The sequence below is a fragment of the Egretta garzetta genome, unplaced genomic scaffold, assembly GCF_000687185.1.
Source record: "Egretta garzetta isolate BGI_Z169 unplaced genomic scaffold, ASM68718v1 scaffold12, whole genome shotgun sequence".
NCBI lineage: Eukaryota > Metazoa > Chordata > Aves > Pelecaniformes > Ardeidae > Egretta > Egretta garzetta.
The window spans coordinates 1,262,865-1,282,259 of record NW_009258795.1 but is presented as its reverse complement, the minus strand read 5'-3'; the positions used below and the strand labels follow the sequence as shown (position 1 = coordinate 1,282,259).

General features: G+C 43.5%; 1 protein-coding gene across 1 annotated transcript in view; it reads left to right on the top strand.

Annotated features, from left to right (window-relative positions):
- Positions 1 to 19,395, top strand: part of MCTP1 (multiple C2 and transmembrane domain containing 1) — a 193,874-nt gene that overhangs the window by 12,807 nt on the left and 161,672 nt on the right. Inside the window, exon 2 of the mRNA XM_035889310.1 lies at positions 1,139 to 1,253. Coding sequence (XP_035745203.1) covers positions 1,139 to 1,253 — 115 coding nt within the window. The remainder of the gene's footprint in view (positions 1 to 1,138; positions 1,254 to 19,395) is intronic.

Below are 19,395 nucleotides of genomic sequence, written 5' to 3'. Positions count from 1 at the left end.
GCAGAGCTGCAGCCAGAGTTTCCAGCTGCTCTAGAAATTTTATGGAGAAAGTTCAATTGATTTTTTTTCTTTATATGGTGCAGAAATTTTTTTTTTTAAAAAAAAACAACCTACCTTTAATTACTTTCCCAACAATAGTTTGGGCTTTGTGCCAGCTTGGGTAGCAGAAACTCCTCATGGATACCAGTCACAGGCATCAGAAAACTATTTCTTTTTTTTCTGCACTAAGACGCACAGACTCTTTGCGTTGTTTTTTTTGTGTGGCCCATAATGTGGCAGTGGCACAAGGCTTGGGCAAGGGCATGTTCCTCCTCGGCTCCCCTCGGTCTTGCATGTCTCCAGAATGGGAGATGTCTCAGTACGTGTCTAAACACCGGAGCTGGGGTAAAAGCAAGCAAACGCTATTTCACAGTGTTGGCCTACAGCTTAGCTCTGTAACTGTGCTTAATACACGCTCCTGTAGTAAAGCTGTGTTTGATTTTTGGTTTTGAAATGCAGTACTGAGTGTTTTCCAGTTGGAAGTCATCCATTCGGCTGTTTGTTGGTATCTGTTCTCACAAGGCATCCCGTGTCCGTCATGGGCTTCCCTTGCCTACCCCTCTCACGTGAAAGGGTTCAGCTGACTTACAGCTGACAAATAACCCAGCTGAATAATGGTTGTTGGGCTAAATGGGAACCAAACTGAAAAATGATTTTATTTCTGCTTCCTGGTTTTGTTGGAAATAGTCTTCTTTCCGATTTCAGATGAGTTTGTATAATATGGAGGTAGCTCTTGGAAAAACAGGTGCTTAAAGGAGGAGTGCTCTAGTGGGCCAGGGGCATTAATGTAATTAAAAATGGAGATTGCTGTAATAAATACAGGTATCAAAGACTTATTTTTCAACCACCTTTTTAATTAATAAATGCAACCATTGAGATATCAACCAGTTTGGGGTTGTTTTTCTTTTTTTAAAAAAAATTATGCTGGTGAATTGTCATACTGGTGACGGGAGCAGGTTCCTTGGTGTTGGGGTATTGGCTCTGAGGTGGGGGAATGGGATACGGCCTTGTCTTTGTTCAACAGGGTGGTGATACCAAGGAAAAATACACCTTACATGAAACTCATCAGCTATTGCACTTTTATTTTTTTCCCCTCCAGAGAACAAATTCGGGTGGAACGAGTAATGCAGATTTTCCCTCTGGCGATCCCGGAATGTACCAGTTGGACATTACTCTAAGAAGAGGACAGAATTTAGCAGCACGGGACCGTGGAGGTGAGCGTGCTGGTAAACACTGCCTTAACCTTTGGGAAGCTGCATGTCCACTGCCTAAATGTATATGAGGATATTAAAGTTGTAATTCAGGTTTGAATTGTAAGTGTGCCAGTCAAACTCTGCTTAAAATGATGCAGAGGTTCTTTGATCCAAAAGCACAAAGTAAAAGGAGCTAGGGCCAGCTAAACCCACACAGGAGGAGAAATATGATTTAGCTAATACTGGTTTGGTTCTGCTAGATAATTTTCCTCTTTTTGAATGTTTCAAACTGAGAAAGGTGTGATAGGTCTACTTTAACCGTGCAGATTTGTGCTGTCTTGCTTGCCCAGCTGCTGTCTGGCTACTTAATTTGTTCCTTGGCTGCTTAGCTGATAAATGCTGGAGCCACATTACAACAACAGTAAAACCCCTCTATGAGATGTGTCCAGGCTTTACCTGTTGGTCGGTCTGCTGATCACATACTGGCATTTCACAGACTGCTCTCAGGCCTGTACTGCACACGTAGTTCAGATGTAGAAAGGATTCCTAAAGGTATTTTGACCTGCAGGGACACAACAGGTTCACTCAGTGGCTCTGCACAGGCAACTGCAGCTCATATTTAAAATCAGATAAATCAGTAATTCACTTCCTTAAGAGCAATGTGAGCATGATAAATCTGACTAACAGCCCATTTTGGATTTGTCATAATGTATTCCTTGTGAGAGAGAAAAAGCCACAGTAGAAATTTAACTGCAGAAATAGTATTGGACAGGATCTTTCCGTACTTACTGATTAAGGTGCTCGACTGATTTCAGATCTCAAATATGGTAGCAGAAACCTAGAAGGTTGTTTACATTGACAGGAAATTATTCCACTGACATTTATGTCACCGAAACTGAAATTTTAATATATCCACTGTTGCAAGAATAAACTTTTACGGGTATTCTTCCTCTAGGTATATTGGTATTCTATCAAGCTTTGCCTGACATTCGTTATAAATACTCAAATGTTTTTGTTCCATGAGCTAGAGAGACTTGCCCAGTTCCTGAACGATAAGTGTTGTAATTCTGTCATATCCATCATTCCTGTTATTTATAAATGAACAAAAATGCGAATGTAAATGTGATTACTTGTACATGAGGAAAACTTCTGTACTTTTTTTTCCCCATAGTGCAGGAGTCTAGGTCTAGAGTAAACAAAGATAGGAGATTTCGCCTCCAAAGATGGAATCCCAGGTTCTGAAATGAACTGTATAAAACGCAGTATAAACTGTATAAAATGTCAAGTGCTTCAAAAGGTCACTTTGCGAAGCTGCCACTTGAGCAGCAAGGGACCCTCCTCAGGCTGCCTGGGAGGCAACAGGACAAGCGTGGTCTTTCCTCAGCACTTATTAGTCCTGTAGCACAGACACCTCAGTGCGCGGTTGGCGCCCACCCTGTTTTGCAGCCTGTAGTTCACTTTGGATGGTGTACACCTATGGCCTTTCAAAAGGCGTTTCTTTTGAGAAGATACTGGGGAAGAAGGTAGTGTTGGGCTCTGGTTTCACAGAAGAGTCTCAGAGCTTGAGATCTTACCAAAAAAGTGAGATCCCAGAATCCCAGCCTGGCAGGGGCTGGAAGGGACCTCGGGAGCTCACCCAGTGCCACCCCCCTGCCCAAGCAGGCTCACCCAGAGCAGGGGGCACAGGACAGCATCCAGGCGGGGGTTGAAGATCTCCAGAGAAGGAGACTCCACAGCCCCCCTGGGCAGCCTGGGCCAGGGCTCGGGCACCCTCACACTCAACAAGTTCTTCCTCCCGTTCCACTGGAACCTCTTCTGCTTCAGGTTTTGCCCATTGCCCCTTGTCCTGGCACTGGGCACCACTGGGAAGAGTCTGGCTCCGTCCTCGTGACCCCCACCCTTGAGATATTTGTAGGTGGTGATGAGATCCCCTCTCGGCCTTCTCTTCTCCAGGCTGAACAAGCCCAGCTCCCTCAGCCTTTCCTCGTAGGGGAGATGCTCCAGTCCCCCCATCAGCCTTGTTGCCCTCCTCTGGGCTCTCTCCAGGAGTTCCTCATCTTTCTTGAACTGGGGAGCCCAGAACTGGACACAGTGCTCCAGATCCCTGAGTTGCTTTCTGCTCCCTTTCTGCATTTTTTTCCTGTCCCTGAAAAAGCTCAGCTCTCCCATCTCGAGCAACCAAGGGAGTGTTTTACCGAGCCACTGCAAGCTTGTCAGGAAGGAGAACGTGTGTTGCATCTTAGAGAGGTGTAGGAGGTCCTTCAGGCCAGATGGGGAGCTACAGATGTGCTCCTGCCTGCATTGACCAGGTTTCAGATCTCAACAAGGTTTAGGCTTCCAGGACAGAGGCTTTGTTTTGTAAGGGGGAAATACAGAAGGAGCACCTTGTAGTGGGACCCCAAGCCAGGATCCATCCACCCACGACTGAAGGTCCCGGCTGTCATATGCTGTGTTTCTGCTTGGTTTCCCTTTCTCTTGGAGTGACTCAGTGAGATTTTAGGAGCACCTGGAGAACTTGAATCGAGGGGACTTTACAGGCATTAGGTGGGCACTTAGTGGATTTAGGTAGCTGCTGAATGGGAAGTGCACAGAGATTTGGGAAGTCAGTTTTGTCTAAAGCCTCTCTTGAGGGTAATACTTGCTCTTCTTTATTTATTGTTTAAAGTAGCCCTGTGGTAGTCCCTGTGGTGTTTCACTAAGAAACAGGGCTTGTAAAACAGAATTCTTACTGGAGATTTATGTGGGTGCAAGAGGAGGTTCAGCGAGTTCAGGCAAGAAAAACCCCAAAAGTGTTGAAATGCACAGAAAACAAATCTAGCGCTGAAGGTCTTTGCTCCAAATTCTTCATGCCTAATAGGACGTTGGTGGGAAATAATGTCCTGTCCTCTTATTTTGCTGTTAGCATCTGCTATAGCCCCTGACGGAGAACGGCACGGCGAGTCTTGGTCCGGAGCAGGCACCAGCATCGCCTGCGTGCTGCAGCAGTGCTTCTGTCAGGGGTTGGGAGCCAGAAAGTGGTAACAGGACTGTGCAAGGTTATATATCCCAATGCTAAGTGGAGCTACTAGGGCAGATGTGTTGGATATTAAAACCAGAGCTTGGAAGATTTATCCCCGGACTGTCTCAGAGGAGTCTTAGGCTGTAAGCCTGTAACAGCGCATGACAGCCCATTCCTCCCAAACCTTTTCCAGATCCTCTGCTTAAAGCCTGACGATTGAATTTTCTCCAGCTACTGTGAATTTCACGCTAGAAAGAATACTTGGCCTACATGGCAGAAAAGAATTCCATTTTAATTTTAGCTTTTTGTTCTTTAATGTTTGAACTGCAGTTTCACATGCCTTTTTAGAAACCTGCTGCTGAACATATTGCAGTCTTGGAATTCAAAGTTGAATTCTCATGTCGTGAATGTTCTGCACACTTTGTCTTCCCCAAATTTATAAAAAGAGACACCACAACATTCTCAGAAGAAAATGGGAAAGATAGAAGCTATATTTATGTGGCTGGCAATGCCAGCATTAATCACGCCTGTTAGCTGATAAATAGCACCACCGATAGTCACAACAAAAGGGGAACAGAACATTCCTCCTGCAAGGACCAACATCTTGCTGATGTCTCCTCAAATGATGGAAAATAATCCTTTGTAACAGGCAGTATTTGTGCTCTGGTGTGTGCAGTATGACAGAAGCAAATGTAACTTGTCGTGGTTTAACCAGGACATAACTATTCGTTTTAACTCCTCATCTTCACAAGAAATCCTGTCTTGGGTCCGATCCAGCTTTCCTTCCAAGTACCATGGGGCTCTGGTACCGTCACTTCATCTCAGCGATGTGATCAGACAGTTCACATCTTTGCTTCTGGCAAAATCCTGTAGTGACCACAAATGTGGTTTATAACATATGCTTTATTTAAGCCCATCCTAAAGTAAACCATGGTTATATTTAAAAATCTGTTTTCTGAGAGTTTTTCCTCTAGGATTGGGAAAAAAATGTGTAATGTTGTATTTGGTAATATTAACAACTTAACACTATTGCTTACATTTTTATGTTTTCCTTTTCAGTTTTGATTTCTCTTTTGCTCTTTGTCATATACAGTGTTTGTGTAATATCAGATATGTTTATAAGAGTTTTTTCTGGAGTTAAAATTTGTAGGTAAAAAAGACCCCTTTGATTTGTTGCTGGTCTCTGACTTCTTGCATGAGGCGTCTGTGTGGCTATTTCGTATCTATAACGTGCCTTTATAGACGTTTTGCAATATCTTAAATATTGTTTTCAGACAAACAAAAAAACCTGGTGGCTGATCGACTTTTGCTTTAGAAGAGACTCATTTTGCGATGCGAACCGAAATGTTAGAGCACAGCTGGTGAACAGGGGAGTTATATCTTAGTCATTGGTGTTCTGTGATTCACTTCAGTCAAAAGAAAGAGATCAAAATATTCTGTTGTTTCAAGTCTGTTTTCCCGACAGTGCTTTCATACTTTGCTGGAGCCTGGAATGCACTGCCCTCCGTGCTTCTTGAGAAACGTGCGGTGTTGGTTTGCTGCGCCTCTTTAGACAAAGTTCGGAAATAAGTAGCATGGGTTCATCCCGAGGACTTTGTCTCATGTTGAAAAACAGGCAGGATGCATGATGGATTTGATCCCTTCTGGCTTTAAAACTTAAATTTTTTTACAAAATGCCTGAAGATTGACCCGATCTTGCAGAATAGCATGAGGATAATGCTTTCTTGAGCAAAAGTGAAACATTCGTTGGCTTTTTCGTGGTGATCAGAAGTAGCACATTTTCTGTGTGAAATCTTACAGGAAGAGTTCGTGAAGACAGATGTTTATCGTCGTCAGAGGTCTTGACCTCTAAATGGATAATATCACCAGATCCCTGTGCCTGTCCCCGCGGGAGACCGTTCAGTAATGCCTCCTAAGACCAGAGAATCTTTCTTTGTAGAAACAGCGGAGGAGTTGATCCTTAAAGTGGCTGAAGCCTGCACCCAGGGACGGCCAGGAGTAAGCCAGAAATAGAGTGCGATTAGTGCCCTCGTGCAGTGCAAAGCCCGCATTTAAATTCGGTAAATTCACCTCTTCTGATATGAAATATTTATATCAGCAAGAAACTAGCTGCTTAAATTGAGGGTAATTGGGAGAGACAACTGTCAAAACCAGGAGAATCTGAAGCAGTGTAACTGTGCAAGAGCGTACACGCAGGCTTTGCATTTCATCTGGTGAATAACCCTGTACACATCCACATTTTCAGGATATAGAAGTCAGTGCCAGTGGGATAACAAGTACAGCGAGATGATTCAGTAACCCTTTAAGATACTACTAATTTTGTGTAACGACACAGTATTGAAAGCAAACCTATGTATAATCAATGCATTTAAAATTATTGAAAAGAATTTTCATTTAAGCCTAGCTACAGAGCGTGTTATTTACGTTTGAACCGTGGGTTTCACTAGTGTAGGATGCCGAAATTCAGTCCTTAACTTGATTAAAATACAGCGTATGCAGTGTGGCTTTGGAGATTGAGAAACTCTTCATCCTTATGATTCAGTTAGACCAGGATTATGGCATGAATTTTGCTTGTTGTGGAATATTGCTAAGTCTGCCACTCAGCTGAGAATGATAGGAGCGCGACCCTGTTCTGTGTCCTGGAGGGGGGAGATGAGAGGATTGTTGACATAAATCAGTCTTGTGGTGCTCACGCCAGCTTCCGAATGTGGCAAGTAGTCACGAGGCGATAACCAAAGAGAAATGCTGTAGCAGGTAGCCAGTTGCCAAATTACTTTTAAAAGGCCTTTTGGATCTGTATTTTCATGCCACTAATTGTGAACACCCATCAAAGTAACTCTCTAATTATATTTTTACTTTAATGTCTTAATTAGGTATGGAATTTGAGTGCTCTTTAATACAAAGGAAAGCAGCTATCATTAGGTTTTGGATGCAAATCAAAGGGTTTCTGTTCAGTTTGAGTCAGAACGGGCAAGAACGTGAGCTTATGTGAAGGTGTTTCAGAAGGGTTACAGGAACTTTTATCTGAGTCAAAAATAACCATTTTTAAGAAGGCCTGGGGTGCAAATGTCTGGAGGTTGGATGGGGCTCTGAGCAACCTGATCTAGTTGGCGGTGTCCCTGCTGACTGCAGGGGGGTTGGACTCGATGACCTCTAGTGGTCCCTTCCAACCCAAAACATTCTATGATTCTATGATTCTATGATTCTATGATTGCCGGATAAGATGATGAAACAAGAAATGGCAGCTCGGCGCACTTGTCACTCTGGAATTCATGTGAATGCATGTCACAGAATCACACAGAATCACAGAATGGCAAGGGTTGGAAGGGACCTCAGGAGATCATCTAGTCCAACCCCCCTGCTAAAGCAGGCTCTCCTAGAGCATGTTATACAGGACTTCATCCAGGCAGGCCTTGACTATCTCCAGAGAAGGAGACTCCACAACCTCCCTGGGCAGCCTGTTCCAGTGCTCTGTCACCCTTAGAGTAAAGAAGTTTTTCCTCATATTCAACTGAAACCTCTTATGTTTCAGTTTGCACCCACTGCCCCTAGTCCTGTCGCTGGGCACCACTGCAAACAGACTGCTTCCATCCTCATGACTTCCGCCCTTAAGATATTTGTATGTCTTGATAAGGTCCCCTCTCAGTCTTGTCTTCTACAGGTTGGACAAGCCCAACTCTCTCAGCCTTTCCTCGTAGGGGAGGTGCTCCAGTCCCTTTATCATCCTAGTTGCCCTCCTCTGGACTCTCTCTAGGAGTTCCTCATCCTTCTTGAACTGGGGAGCCCAGAACTGGACACAGTACTCCAGGTGGGGTCTCACCAGGGCAGAGTAGAGGGGGAGGAGAACCTCCCTCGCCCTGCTGGCCACACTCCTCTTAATGCACCCCAGGATACCATTGGCCTTCTGGGCAACAAGGGCACATTGCTGGCTCATGGTCAGCTTGTCGTCCCCCAGGACTCCCAGGTCCCTCTCAGCAGAGCTGCTTTCCAGCATGTCGATGTGTGTGACAACATTTACAGGGCGATTTATGTGGAGGTGGGGCAGGGCCTTTTGCCCTGGGTTGGGGTGGATGCTGGGGTCCGTGGGAGGATGGGGCCAGCGGCTGGGCTCTCGGCTCGGCTTGGCGCGGTGCCTGCTCGCTGGCCCCCAGCAAACAGATGACGCTCGCTCTGCGTGCAGTGTTTTCCTTCTGATGTGGCTTCCCTTTTCGAGGGGACCCCCCTTGAGGGTCAGCTTCTCCCCGTTGCATGGGAAGCTGAAAAAAAATCAGTCTGTCATTTGCACCCTACAAGGCTCTCCCTTGTATTTCGGTAAGCATCTGACTTGTCGTGTTCCTCATAACACACTATGGCCATTGGTTTTTCTCCTCATTTTTCCATCCCGAGAAGAAGGAAACACCTGAGGAAACTGCATGGCAGCCTGCTAAGAGGGAGGCCAAATGCCCTTTCTTAAATGCCTCTCAGGGGGAGTCTATTCCCATAGGAAGGTGGACTGTCTCAAGTAAATTGAGCTTGTTCAGCCTGGAGAAGAGAAGGCTGAGAGGGGATCTCATCAACACCTACAAATATCTCAAGGGTGGGGGTCACGAGGACGGAGCCAGACTCTTCCCAGTGGTGCCCAGCGCCAGGACAAGGGGCCATGGGCACAACCTGAAGCAGAAGAGGTTCCAGGTGAACGGGAGGAAGAACTTGTTGACTGTGAGGGTGGCCGAGCCCTGGCCCAGGCTGCCCAGGGGGGCTGTGGAGTCTCCTTCTCTGGAGATCTTCAACCCCCGCCTGGCCGCTGTCCTGTGCCCCCTGCTCTGGGTGAGCCTGCTTGGGCAGGGGGGTGGGATGGGTGAGCTCCCCAGGGCCCTGCCAGCCCCCGCCAGGCTGGGATGCTGGGATTCTGTGATTATTAAATCATTTGAGGACATGGTTTAGCAGCATTCCTTGCCATTGTGCAATGAAAATGTCTATGAGAATTCCAAAATAAACTCAGCCCTGATACCTCTGGAGACAGCAACAGTTGCTGTGAATTCCCCTGTGGCAAGGTCTGGCAGAAGCTGCTGGCAAGCGCTGGCTCTGTGCCTCCCACAGCAGAAACTGGCAAGCACAGGCATTTTTCAAACACTGCTGTCAGTGGGTTCATACACTTCACCAGCTTCTTCACAACCCTGCTGTTCAGGCATCCAAATAAAAAATAGGTTTTCTGGAGCCAGATTCTACATCTGTGGGTAGTAGGCTATTTAATTTAGTGAAAAAATTAATAAACCCCCCCCGACAATAGTAATTCCCCAAATGGAGATTTATTTATGAGAATTACAGAGCACATGCAGAAATGTTTACTGATATGACTGAGTGGATATCAAAAAAATGTAATTATGAGACACAAAAATAACTTCCTAGTTCTTTCAAACATTTTTGATCACTTGCTTTTAGGCACTCAAAATTAAAACTATCAGTTTGCAGTACACTGGGAAAATCCATACGCAGCAAAGATGACGTTTGTGCTGAGATGGGCCGTGGGCTGAGTGGGTTCATTGTAGGTTCAGACATCGCAAGCCATATTAAACAGCAGGATTCCTGAGCATTTTAGGTACACTCCAGATTTTATGATTACTTAATTTATTTCTTATCCATTGAAGCTGTTAGTAGAATTTCCATCGGTTTGAGTGGACCATAATTTCCTCTCCCGTAATAGCTGCGTGTGTAAAATAGGCTGTACCATATATCAGAACCCTGTAAAAATGCAATAGAAAGAAAACAATAAAATAGTAGTTATCTCCTTGGGGAAAACACTGTCGATAGGTTTCTTGTGTTTTATAGAAAAGGCCATCTGAGGGGTTGAGTTTTACAATTAAAAATAGAAACTAGAGAAACTGTCCACTAAGCACTCATGAATAGCTCTTCAGAGGTGATCTTTGGGGTATTTTTCTGTATTTTGGTTACAGGCCAATTTAGAAGAAAGGATGGAATTCTAATGAAACTTGAAGTACTCATACAAAGTGTAACGTAAGGTGTCAGTAAGAAACGATGCACCTGGAGTGGTACACCTCGAGGTGATGAGACGCTGGTGAGATGCTGGCCCAGGTTGCCCAGAGTGGTGGTGGAGGCCCCATCCCTGGACACATTCAAGGCCAGGTTTGACAGGACTGTGGGTAACCTGGCCTGGTTGGAGATGTCCCTGCTCATGTACGGGGCTTGGACTGGATGGGCCTCTAAAGGTCCCTTCCAACCCAAAGCATTCTATGGTTCCACGATATAACGTCAAGTATAATACAACTTGAAATTTAGGAGTCCAGCTCTCTGATGATGTTTTCTCCAGGATGTGAAGCCAGGGATGTTTTTTTCCCGTTTTAAGGCATCACCGGTCTTGTGCGCCCATTCAGCTGATCTCATGCTGAAGTATGAGAAAGAGTAGAACTGGTGTTCAGACTTGTTTGTAGAACTTTTCTGAGACAGTGCCATTGGATGGCACTGCTGCGATCACGTTATTGCCACTCTTGTGGTAAGGAACACTTTTGGATTAGCACATCAATACAGAGAAGTTACTAAGAGCAGTTGTTGGGACAGAGTCATTCTGGTCTTAGCTGATTACTTAGCAAATACTATTCTAATTAAAGGCAAAAATGGGAATTATCAGAATTGTGAATTGCAGAAGGGTGAATGAGACAAAAATCCTTCTCTCCCGTAACTAACCCTGCCTCCCTTCTGTACCTTTTCCTACCTATGCTCCTGTTTTAATGCTTTAATACTGTCTAAAGCAGTATTTTGGACTACAGCATGTGGAATTTCCCTGGAGACCCAGTGAGCCGTGCAAAGTAAAGCTCTTGTATTGTCTCAGTCTGTCACCTGGTGACACTTTTTATTACCTACACTTCTATGAACAGCATTTCTAAGTGCAAAATGTTCCTTCCCTTTCCTTTGTGTTCAGGAAGACATATGTAAAGTAAAAGAATGCCGTCCATTAATCCAGTTTCTGCAGTCTTTTTGGACTGATTTCTCCACTGATGCCTTCGCAAGATGTTTAGGAAGCAAAACAAGGCAAAACAATAAGCAGGGTAGTTATTATTTATCGTTATGAAGATCGGTTTGACTGGGAGCATTAACTCATCTTCATATCAGGAGTGAGAAATGAGCTGATTTTCAATCAGAATACTGTATCATCACTTCTGATGACATTTGCCTTCTGTACTGGTTTCAAGCTGACTTCCTACAGTCATATTCGGGGTGGCTCTCACTATAACAAGTAAGGAGGGGTTTGCCAGTAGGAGAGGTTAATAGTTCTACTGTAAATACTCCTTTTCTGCTTGCTGTCTGTCCTTCATACTGTTATTTTCTTGTCATACAGAGTGCGGTGAACAAACGTTGCGGTGCAAGTTAAGCTGTAGTGTAAAAGACAGCGGTCGTGGGAAATGAACCTTCTGCATTCCTGCAGCTGTTTTCACCTCTGTTGTGTTGTCTTCTGAGAGGTCTTGTGACTGTAAAAATTCAGAGCCGTGTGTTCTCTGTCTAAAAATGATTTCAGCATCGACTATGCTCAGAATGTGACTTCAGCCTAGGAAAACCCAACCGCTGTGTTTCTTTATAACACGTCCCCAGCTGGACTGCAGGGAAGCTCAGATTTATGAAAAGGACTTGCAGTATATTTTTGTAAGATGATATAAAGCTCCTGGTAGGCTTCTATTTTTATTTATTTGCTGCCATGTCCCAAACAGGAAAGTGAATCATGGGCACAATCCATCCCTGAGTGATCTTGACCTAAACACATAGACACGTGCAAGAGACAGATACAGACAGATGAGGAAGAGTAGGGAACAGCTTTTCATCCGCAGAAGAGCCCCATTTTTCATATCAGTAGGCGATGTGGAGACTTTGGCGTGAGCTATGTGGTAAGAGACTGAGGAGGAAGGAAGAGCTGGGCTTAAGCGAGGACAATCTATTACAGACGAGCACAAATTCCTCTTGGAGGCCAAAAAGCTTCCTACTAGTCCAGCAGGAGCAGCAGGAGGTACTTAGGGGGTGCACGGTGGAGTTTCCTGTCGTGCTTCCCAGTCCCTTGGGGCTTATCAAAATGGGAGTCATGCTAATTGCCTGCTGACGGACCAATACACTTCATCCACAGTGCGCACGAGGTGGCTTTGTACTTGTCTAAGGTCTTCCTTGTGAACTGTCACAGTCTAGAGGCATTGCTTGGAGCTTTTTCCTCTGGAACTATAAAACTGTAGTTGTGATTCCATTTTTTTTAGTTCCGAAAAGCATAAAAATAATCAAAACTTGTTTGCAGATTCTAGTAATAACACTAGGGACCAGATTTCTTTGTCTATAGCTTTTTAGTCTTCAGCTTTTTTCACCATCGCTTAAAAATATCTATTTCTGGTTTAAGATCAGTACTGAGAATAAAGCATGTTTCTTTTTCTCTTCCATAATAAATGCACCAGGGAACTCCATATTCAGCAAATACATGTATTCAAAAGCAAATCTCGAATGATTTCCCTTTCTTTAGTTTCATTGCCATGACTCTTATTCTTTAAGTTGTTGTAGGAATGTGTTTATCGTTCACTTTAAGTTCACATGACTATGTATTGTGTAGTTAAATGGATTTTCCCTTTGCTAGGCATGTTGAGCATAGTGCTAACATTGCAGATTACAAAACACACCTCTTTACTGCCAGTATTTCTAGAGGCTTTCGTTCCTTTTTAATAGCTTTTGCTCTCAAAGAAGGTATGAATATTCGTAAGAGGGGAAGAAGCGTGTATGTTCCTGGGGACGTCTCTGCGCCATTGCATGAATGTAGGTGATCACTGAGTAAGTCTTCCCAAGTTGTAAACTGAAGCTTTGAATCATCTTACTCCTCTGGCTATAAAGTAATGGAGATAAAGCAAGAGGGCTTTGACAGTGCTAAAATAAGGTAGAAAAAGGGAGTTTATTGGGCTGTCACGTCAACTGTAGTGCCCCAGCACCGCAAGTGCAGATACCTGTGTCAAAAGTTGAGTGATGCTCCTGAGTAGGCTGTTGCAGTGGGAATTTATGGCAAGACTAAAAAGAGAGATTCCTCCAGTTGTGTGACCTATTGGCCAGGGAGGACGACGTAGCACTTCGGTGGCCCCCACTACTCCAGTAGCCCAAATCCCTGTGAAGCCTTTTATTGGTAATGCGGGTAAACCGGCAGAGGAACGGTAGCAGCAGCTTGGCTTGGGACTTCCAGACCATCGTCCTCTGGTGACTGAGGTGGAAGAATCTGGTCTGTTAACTCAAAGTCATTAGAAGGCATCAAACACCTCTGTGTCTGATTGTTAAAAGAGAATAGAAAGTCCTGCTTTGTTAGCATAATTCTACTATGTCCTTTTTTTCAGATGACTGTATGCAAATAAGTAAATGCCAACATTAAGTTTTTCTATTATTTTAAGGCAAGAATCACATAGTATGTTCCTGTGAATGTTTCTTCATAGCGTAGGTTTTCCTTTATGTGACTTTAACTGGGATTGCATATGCAACAAGTATCAGTTTCAACCAAGGTATTAAATATAGATCACACCTCTTTTTGTTGTGCCAAACATATGTGGGCTGCTATGGCTTCTGGTTTTGCTTTGCCTAGCATTTTTTTTTTTTTTTTAATTTTAAGATTCAGCTTTTACTTCAGTTTAAATTTAATGAGTAGTAATTCGTTATCCCTGGGGAATGGAGAAAACCTTTCACATTTTACTGGAGAGAAAGATCATTGTGCTGTTACATTGAGGAGGGCAGCTCACATGTTTATCGGTTGCAAGAATGCATCAAAAAGATTATTTCTGTAAAACTGGAAGTTGTAATGTGTAAGATCCAACAGTGAGCTGTGCTTTTTAGACAAAGGAAATCAGAGCCCTCTGTCTTTGTCCCAGAAGAGGCGAAACCTCTGACTGATTTTGCAAGAGCTGCCTGCCTTGAAAAACAAATGGTCATGCTTTAAACAATTTCAGGAAGATTATAATTTCAGTCCTGAGGTTTAAGGGGCAGGGCCAACAGTGTTTCCTTTGATTAAGGGATGTAATTCTATTTGTATTAACTAGAATAATAATTCGAGCTGCAAGGAAAACATTTCTGTAGCATGCTTGAACCCTGTTTAAGTGAATCTGACTGCTGTCATGCTTAAAATGAAATATGTTTTCTTGAAATGAGGCTGACCGTTGCACATTTGCTTTTTGTCTATTCTGTTCTGTGCCAGTACGTTTCTTCATTCCTTCTATTGCACACGCATAATTAGCATGTGCTTAAATGAGTATTTACTAAACTAAGCGAAGATACTTATCATGGGCTGTGCTGAAATACAGTACTAAAGCAGCCTTCTTTTTTGTAGTAGGAATAAGTCTTCAAAAAAACCCATAAAAAACTGTGATTGCTATAACCAATATTTTTTTAATGGGCACTGAATAATTAAATTTTTATTCCCTGTTGACTTTTGAGTAGAAGAACTCTGCATCCTGTAGCATCCATGTGCTCGCTGCGAATTTGTAATTGGCATCTTCATTCTTAGGATATTAGTTTTCCAGAAGTGCTTTGCATCGCTTAAACTAATTGGTGACCTTTTTAGGTGAATTGGGTGGGAAGTTCTTTGCTAGGTGGACAGAAGGACAGAAAGTAGGCTTCTTTGTGGAAAAGCTGTCATTTTTAGTGTTGTACTTGTACTGCTTAGTTGTGTTTAGGGGGTTGCTGAAGACCATTGGGAAGGTAGGTTCGGCACCTCTTGTACAGGACATATAATAATAATTACTATTTCTGTTTGTTAAATTAATATAATTTGCGGTAAGCAGTTTCCCTGCTTCTCAGAATAAGAGGTTGGACAGAACAGACATATTCTGTGTTTCTTTCAGTGAGACACTTCATATTGTAGTTTGAAAATACAAAATATGCAAAATGCTAACGTGTTTTGCTTGACGTACTCAGCTGACACATACTTGAGAACTCCCGCCCCACTTTTTCTTCTACCTTGGTTGTAGCAAAGAAAATAAATGGAGACCGAGAAACTCCGTCAAGAGGGGAATGAGCGTGGAAGGAGTCAGAGAGAAGGGGAAAGAGCTGGATGTCAGTGAAAAGGCTCTTCATGCAATGAATCCAGGACAAATGTTTGTATTAATAATTAAAGTTCTCAGGGATTATGACATCAAAGTTACTGGGCATCTCTGCACATCTCTGGTGGCTTGCTTTCTCTTCGAATAATTGTAGATCAAATGAAACAATCCCAAGATTGAAAGTAAAATGGAAGAATAATAGCAAGCCATGCTGGAGGTTTAGTTATAGTTCTATGTGTGGATGAATTACAAGCATGCTTTTACCTTGTTTTCGCTTCTAGAAACGTGCACATTGCCTGATTACTCGCAGCAATGAAAAATTCTGTTCCCCATGTTGATAGGGTGTTTACTGCTTTTTACACTGTGCTTATTCCTGCAGTATTCCTCCTATGTCCTGTACAGCAGTAACTCCTATTTAATTAATGCCATTTCCAGTTAATACTATTTGAAGCTTCTGTTTTTTCAAACCACAGCCTGTGTGGTGAATCCAAAGGGGGCTCGTGGTGTACATCAGGACCTGGATGGGGATCCAGCCTTTATCACATTACCGCTTAGCCTTAGCAGCTCGGAAAGTAAAAGAAAAAAGATTCTTGTGCCGGCATGGTGCACTTTGCGGCAGTGATAACTACCTACGGCGAAGACCCTGCGATATTGGTGTCTTTGCTTTTTTTTCCCCTGTGACTAAAGCCATAGGGAGAGGAGAAGAAGAGACTTTCTCTGATTTGCTCTGTTTCCCTTTCTGAAACTTTTGTCTTAGCAGGCTGAAAACGAGGCGTTCCCCAGGGGAAAGTTAGTTTTTTAATTTTTTTGAAAAAATTGAAGGTAAAATTTGAGTTGCATAGTGATGAGCACCTGAATTATGCAAAAGCTTTTATGTCACAGTCACGCTTATTTTTCAGAATGGGCTTGGGTACGGTTTTCGGTTCTGTTGCGAACGTTTAAACTGTGAGTGAATAGCAGTGGTGGAAAAACGAATGTATTTAACCATGCTGTAGTTAAACAGTTTTCATTAAATCAGTTAATTAGCTTGTGCAATAAATGCACTTGCTAACTCACCGTTTTTCTGAATGTAATTTCTTTCTTTTTGTTATATGAAGTGGAGATGAAAAACATCCCTACCCAAAGCGATGGCTGAGAGTGCAGTTTTTCAGTGTCATTCATCTATATTACATTGTTTTTTCTATAGCCCCTATTCTCTCTTTTCAGTGTAAGATTCTAAAGTTTGCCTTTAGGATTTCAGAGCCCTGTTACTGTATGCGATAGGTAGATCTTCAGCCAAGGTTTTTTAAGTGTGCTGGTAGTTTGATTTCATCCACACTCAGTCAAGTGCAAAAATACTGTAGAGGAATATGGGAGACCTTTGCCTCATCCTTGCTGTCTCATTAGCAGCAGTTACGGGGGAGCAGTCTCAAGCTCATTACTTGGTCTCATGGTTACCTTCACCTCTGTATTCACTGTTGAATTTTGTTTGGTGAGCAGTTTATCACGTTACATTAAATAGGATTTCATTAAGGAAAAAAGTCTGTTCAACAAGTGGTCTAATAATGTTGAAAAGCCTCTTAGGGAGCCTTGGGAACCAATTAAGTCAACGTATACAATTTATTGAGAATGTGTGTTCTTTCTATCCAATACTACTTCATTGTTCTGGCCAAATTTACCTTTGCTGTATTTCCACTCTATTACAATGCTATGGTTTGGCATTTAAAAAAAAAAAACCAAAACCCAAACCAGTTTAATATTCCTTTAGGCAAACACCTTGAATATTTCTCCAGCGAAATATTTTTTAATCTTCTTTTTTACCTGCTTATGAGATGCAATCCGGATGGTGTTTCCCAGGAAAGGAGAGGCCACAACCCCGTGCAAAGAGCCCTTGCTGCCTTGGCACGGGCAACAGCGGTCCTTCAGCATGAGAGCAGCACCTCACCATTTGTTCTTTTAAGAGAAGGTTTTAAGCTTGTCAGTGAAGGCCCACGATGATGTTCTTAGCTGCTACAGATAAGACAGTTGTTTGTGCGGGTAGGCCGTGGTGTGTCCAGTTCATTTGAATGGTTTGGTAAGCAGGGAACTGGTGGAAAGCTGGAGGCTTGAGTAACAAGGATCTGTGACCGATGTCAGGTTCTTGCAGGCTCACTCTGAGTGGTCTTTGATTTTTTTCTGGTTCTGTGTAAGGAACTTGTAGTCACTGCTAACAATAAGATCCCAAGTAAACTGAATTTATTCTTCTCTTTAAAAAAAGAGCAAAAACATACAAATTCAACTCTTGATGTTGATTAAAAATGTATTAGTGTGTTATTACATAATGTGTTTAAATAACATATTAACATATGCTTGATTTATTAGTAATAGTGCCATATCAATACGAACGCACAATGACTAAAATTATATGATATGTGTGAAAATCGTTGTTGTTCTATATTAAAACTGGGATCCTGTGGCACAGAGCAGTGCTGGATGGTGGCCTGGTGCATTTCAGGGGTGCATCAAGAGGAGCGTGGCCAGCAGGGCGAGGGAGGTTCTCCTCCCCCTCTACTCTGCCCTGGTGAGACCCCACCTGGAGCACTGGGTCCAGTTCTGGGCTCCCCAGTTCAAGAAAGATGAGGAACTCCTAGAAAGAGTCCAGAGGAGGGCAACAAGGATGATAAAGGGACTGGAGCATCTCCCCTAGGAGGAAAGGCTGAGGGAGCTGGGCTTGTTCAGCCTGGAGAAGAGAAGGCTGAGAGGGGATCTCATCAACACCTACAAATATCTCAAGGGTGGGGGGCACGAGGACGGAGCCAGACTCTTCCCAGTGGTGCCCAGCACCAGGACAAGGGGCCATGGGCACAACCTGAAGCAGAAGAGGTTCCAGGTGAACGGGAGGAAGAACTTGTTGACTGTGAGGGTGCCCGAGCCCTGGCCCAGGCTGCCCAGGGGGGCTGTGGAGTCTCCTTCTCTGGAGATCTTCAACCCCCGCCTGGCCGCTGTCCTGTGCCCCCTGCTCTGGGTGAGCCTGCTTGGGCAGGGGGGTGGCACTGGGTGAGCTCCCGAGGGCCCTTCCAACCCTTGCCAGTCTCTGAGAGAGGACCAAGTGTTGGTCTCTGTTCTGCTCCTCCTTTTGCCCTCCCATTAGGTGTAGGCGGTGGTGAATGATTGCACGGCTGTTTAGACTAATTTTTTAAACCTTGTCTTTCTCTATACCTATTCTTTGTGTATGTATAACTTTGATGGTCTCTTTTCAAGGAATGGAAGAGGTCTGTGAAGGGTGTGGAGCTTTTAACTAAGTGGACCTAATGAGTTGTGAGCTTTAAACTAGAGATGTGTGGAAGCAAGCTTCTTAGTGGTTCTCTACGTTCATAGCTCAGCGATACAAACCCTGAGGCTTTGCAGTGTGTTGTAAGTGGAAATAACATTTGACCCACCCTACTACTAAATTTACACATAAAACCAAATTAAATTATTTGACATCTGGATCCTAAACCTATTTGCTATGTATGTGAAACGGTCTTTCACATCAGTTTCAAATTTTGAAAGGGTTTCTGAGATTTGTGAAGTCTGCACAGTAAAAGATAGTGCTTGAAGGCCAGCTATCGGTGCCTCATGGCAATGGTGAGGAGAAGCAGTGGGAGAATTATGGCTTGCGGGGCAGCTGTGGCCTGTGTTACTCTTGTTGATTTGTTGGCATCCGTGTTCAAAGTATTCGTCACATTTCACAGAATTAATTCAAATGTGTCATCTTTGCCTTAAAGAGCATCACCACCACTTGAATGACCAAGGAACAAGTTGATTGCGCTAGACTAAACATTTTTATGCCACTAAAATTCTGCCCCAGTAATTTCAGAAGGGAATGACTGTAACCCCATCATGTGTGAGACCACAGTTTTCCACCGCTGTAGTTCTTTGAAAGGGGTGTGTAATTTTAGGTAAAGTGTACTGACATCTTGTGGCGGCACGAAAGAGTGCAAAGAGCTCCGGTCATAACAGCCTTTTTTTTTTAGAAGAGCATGCTGCAATTTTAACAAAAGCTAATGACTGCATTTCCCAGTGGATGTGAACACGAACCTCTGGAATATGCCTGTCTCATGAAAAGCATTAAAAGAAGAAAAGCCTGCCTTATAATTTTGCTGTTGCTCATGAAGATGCAAATACTATTCGTGCT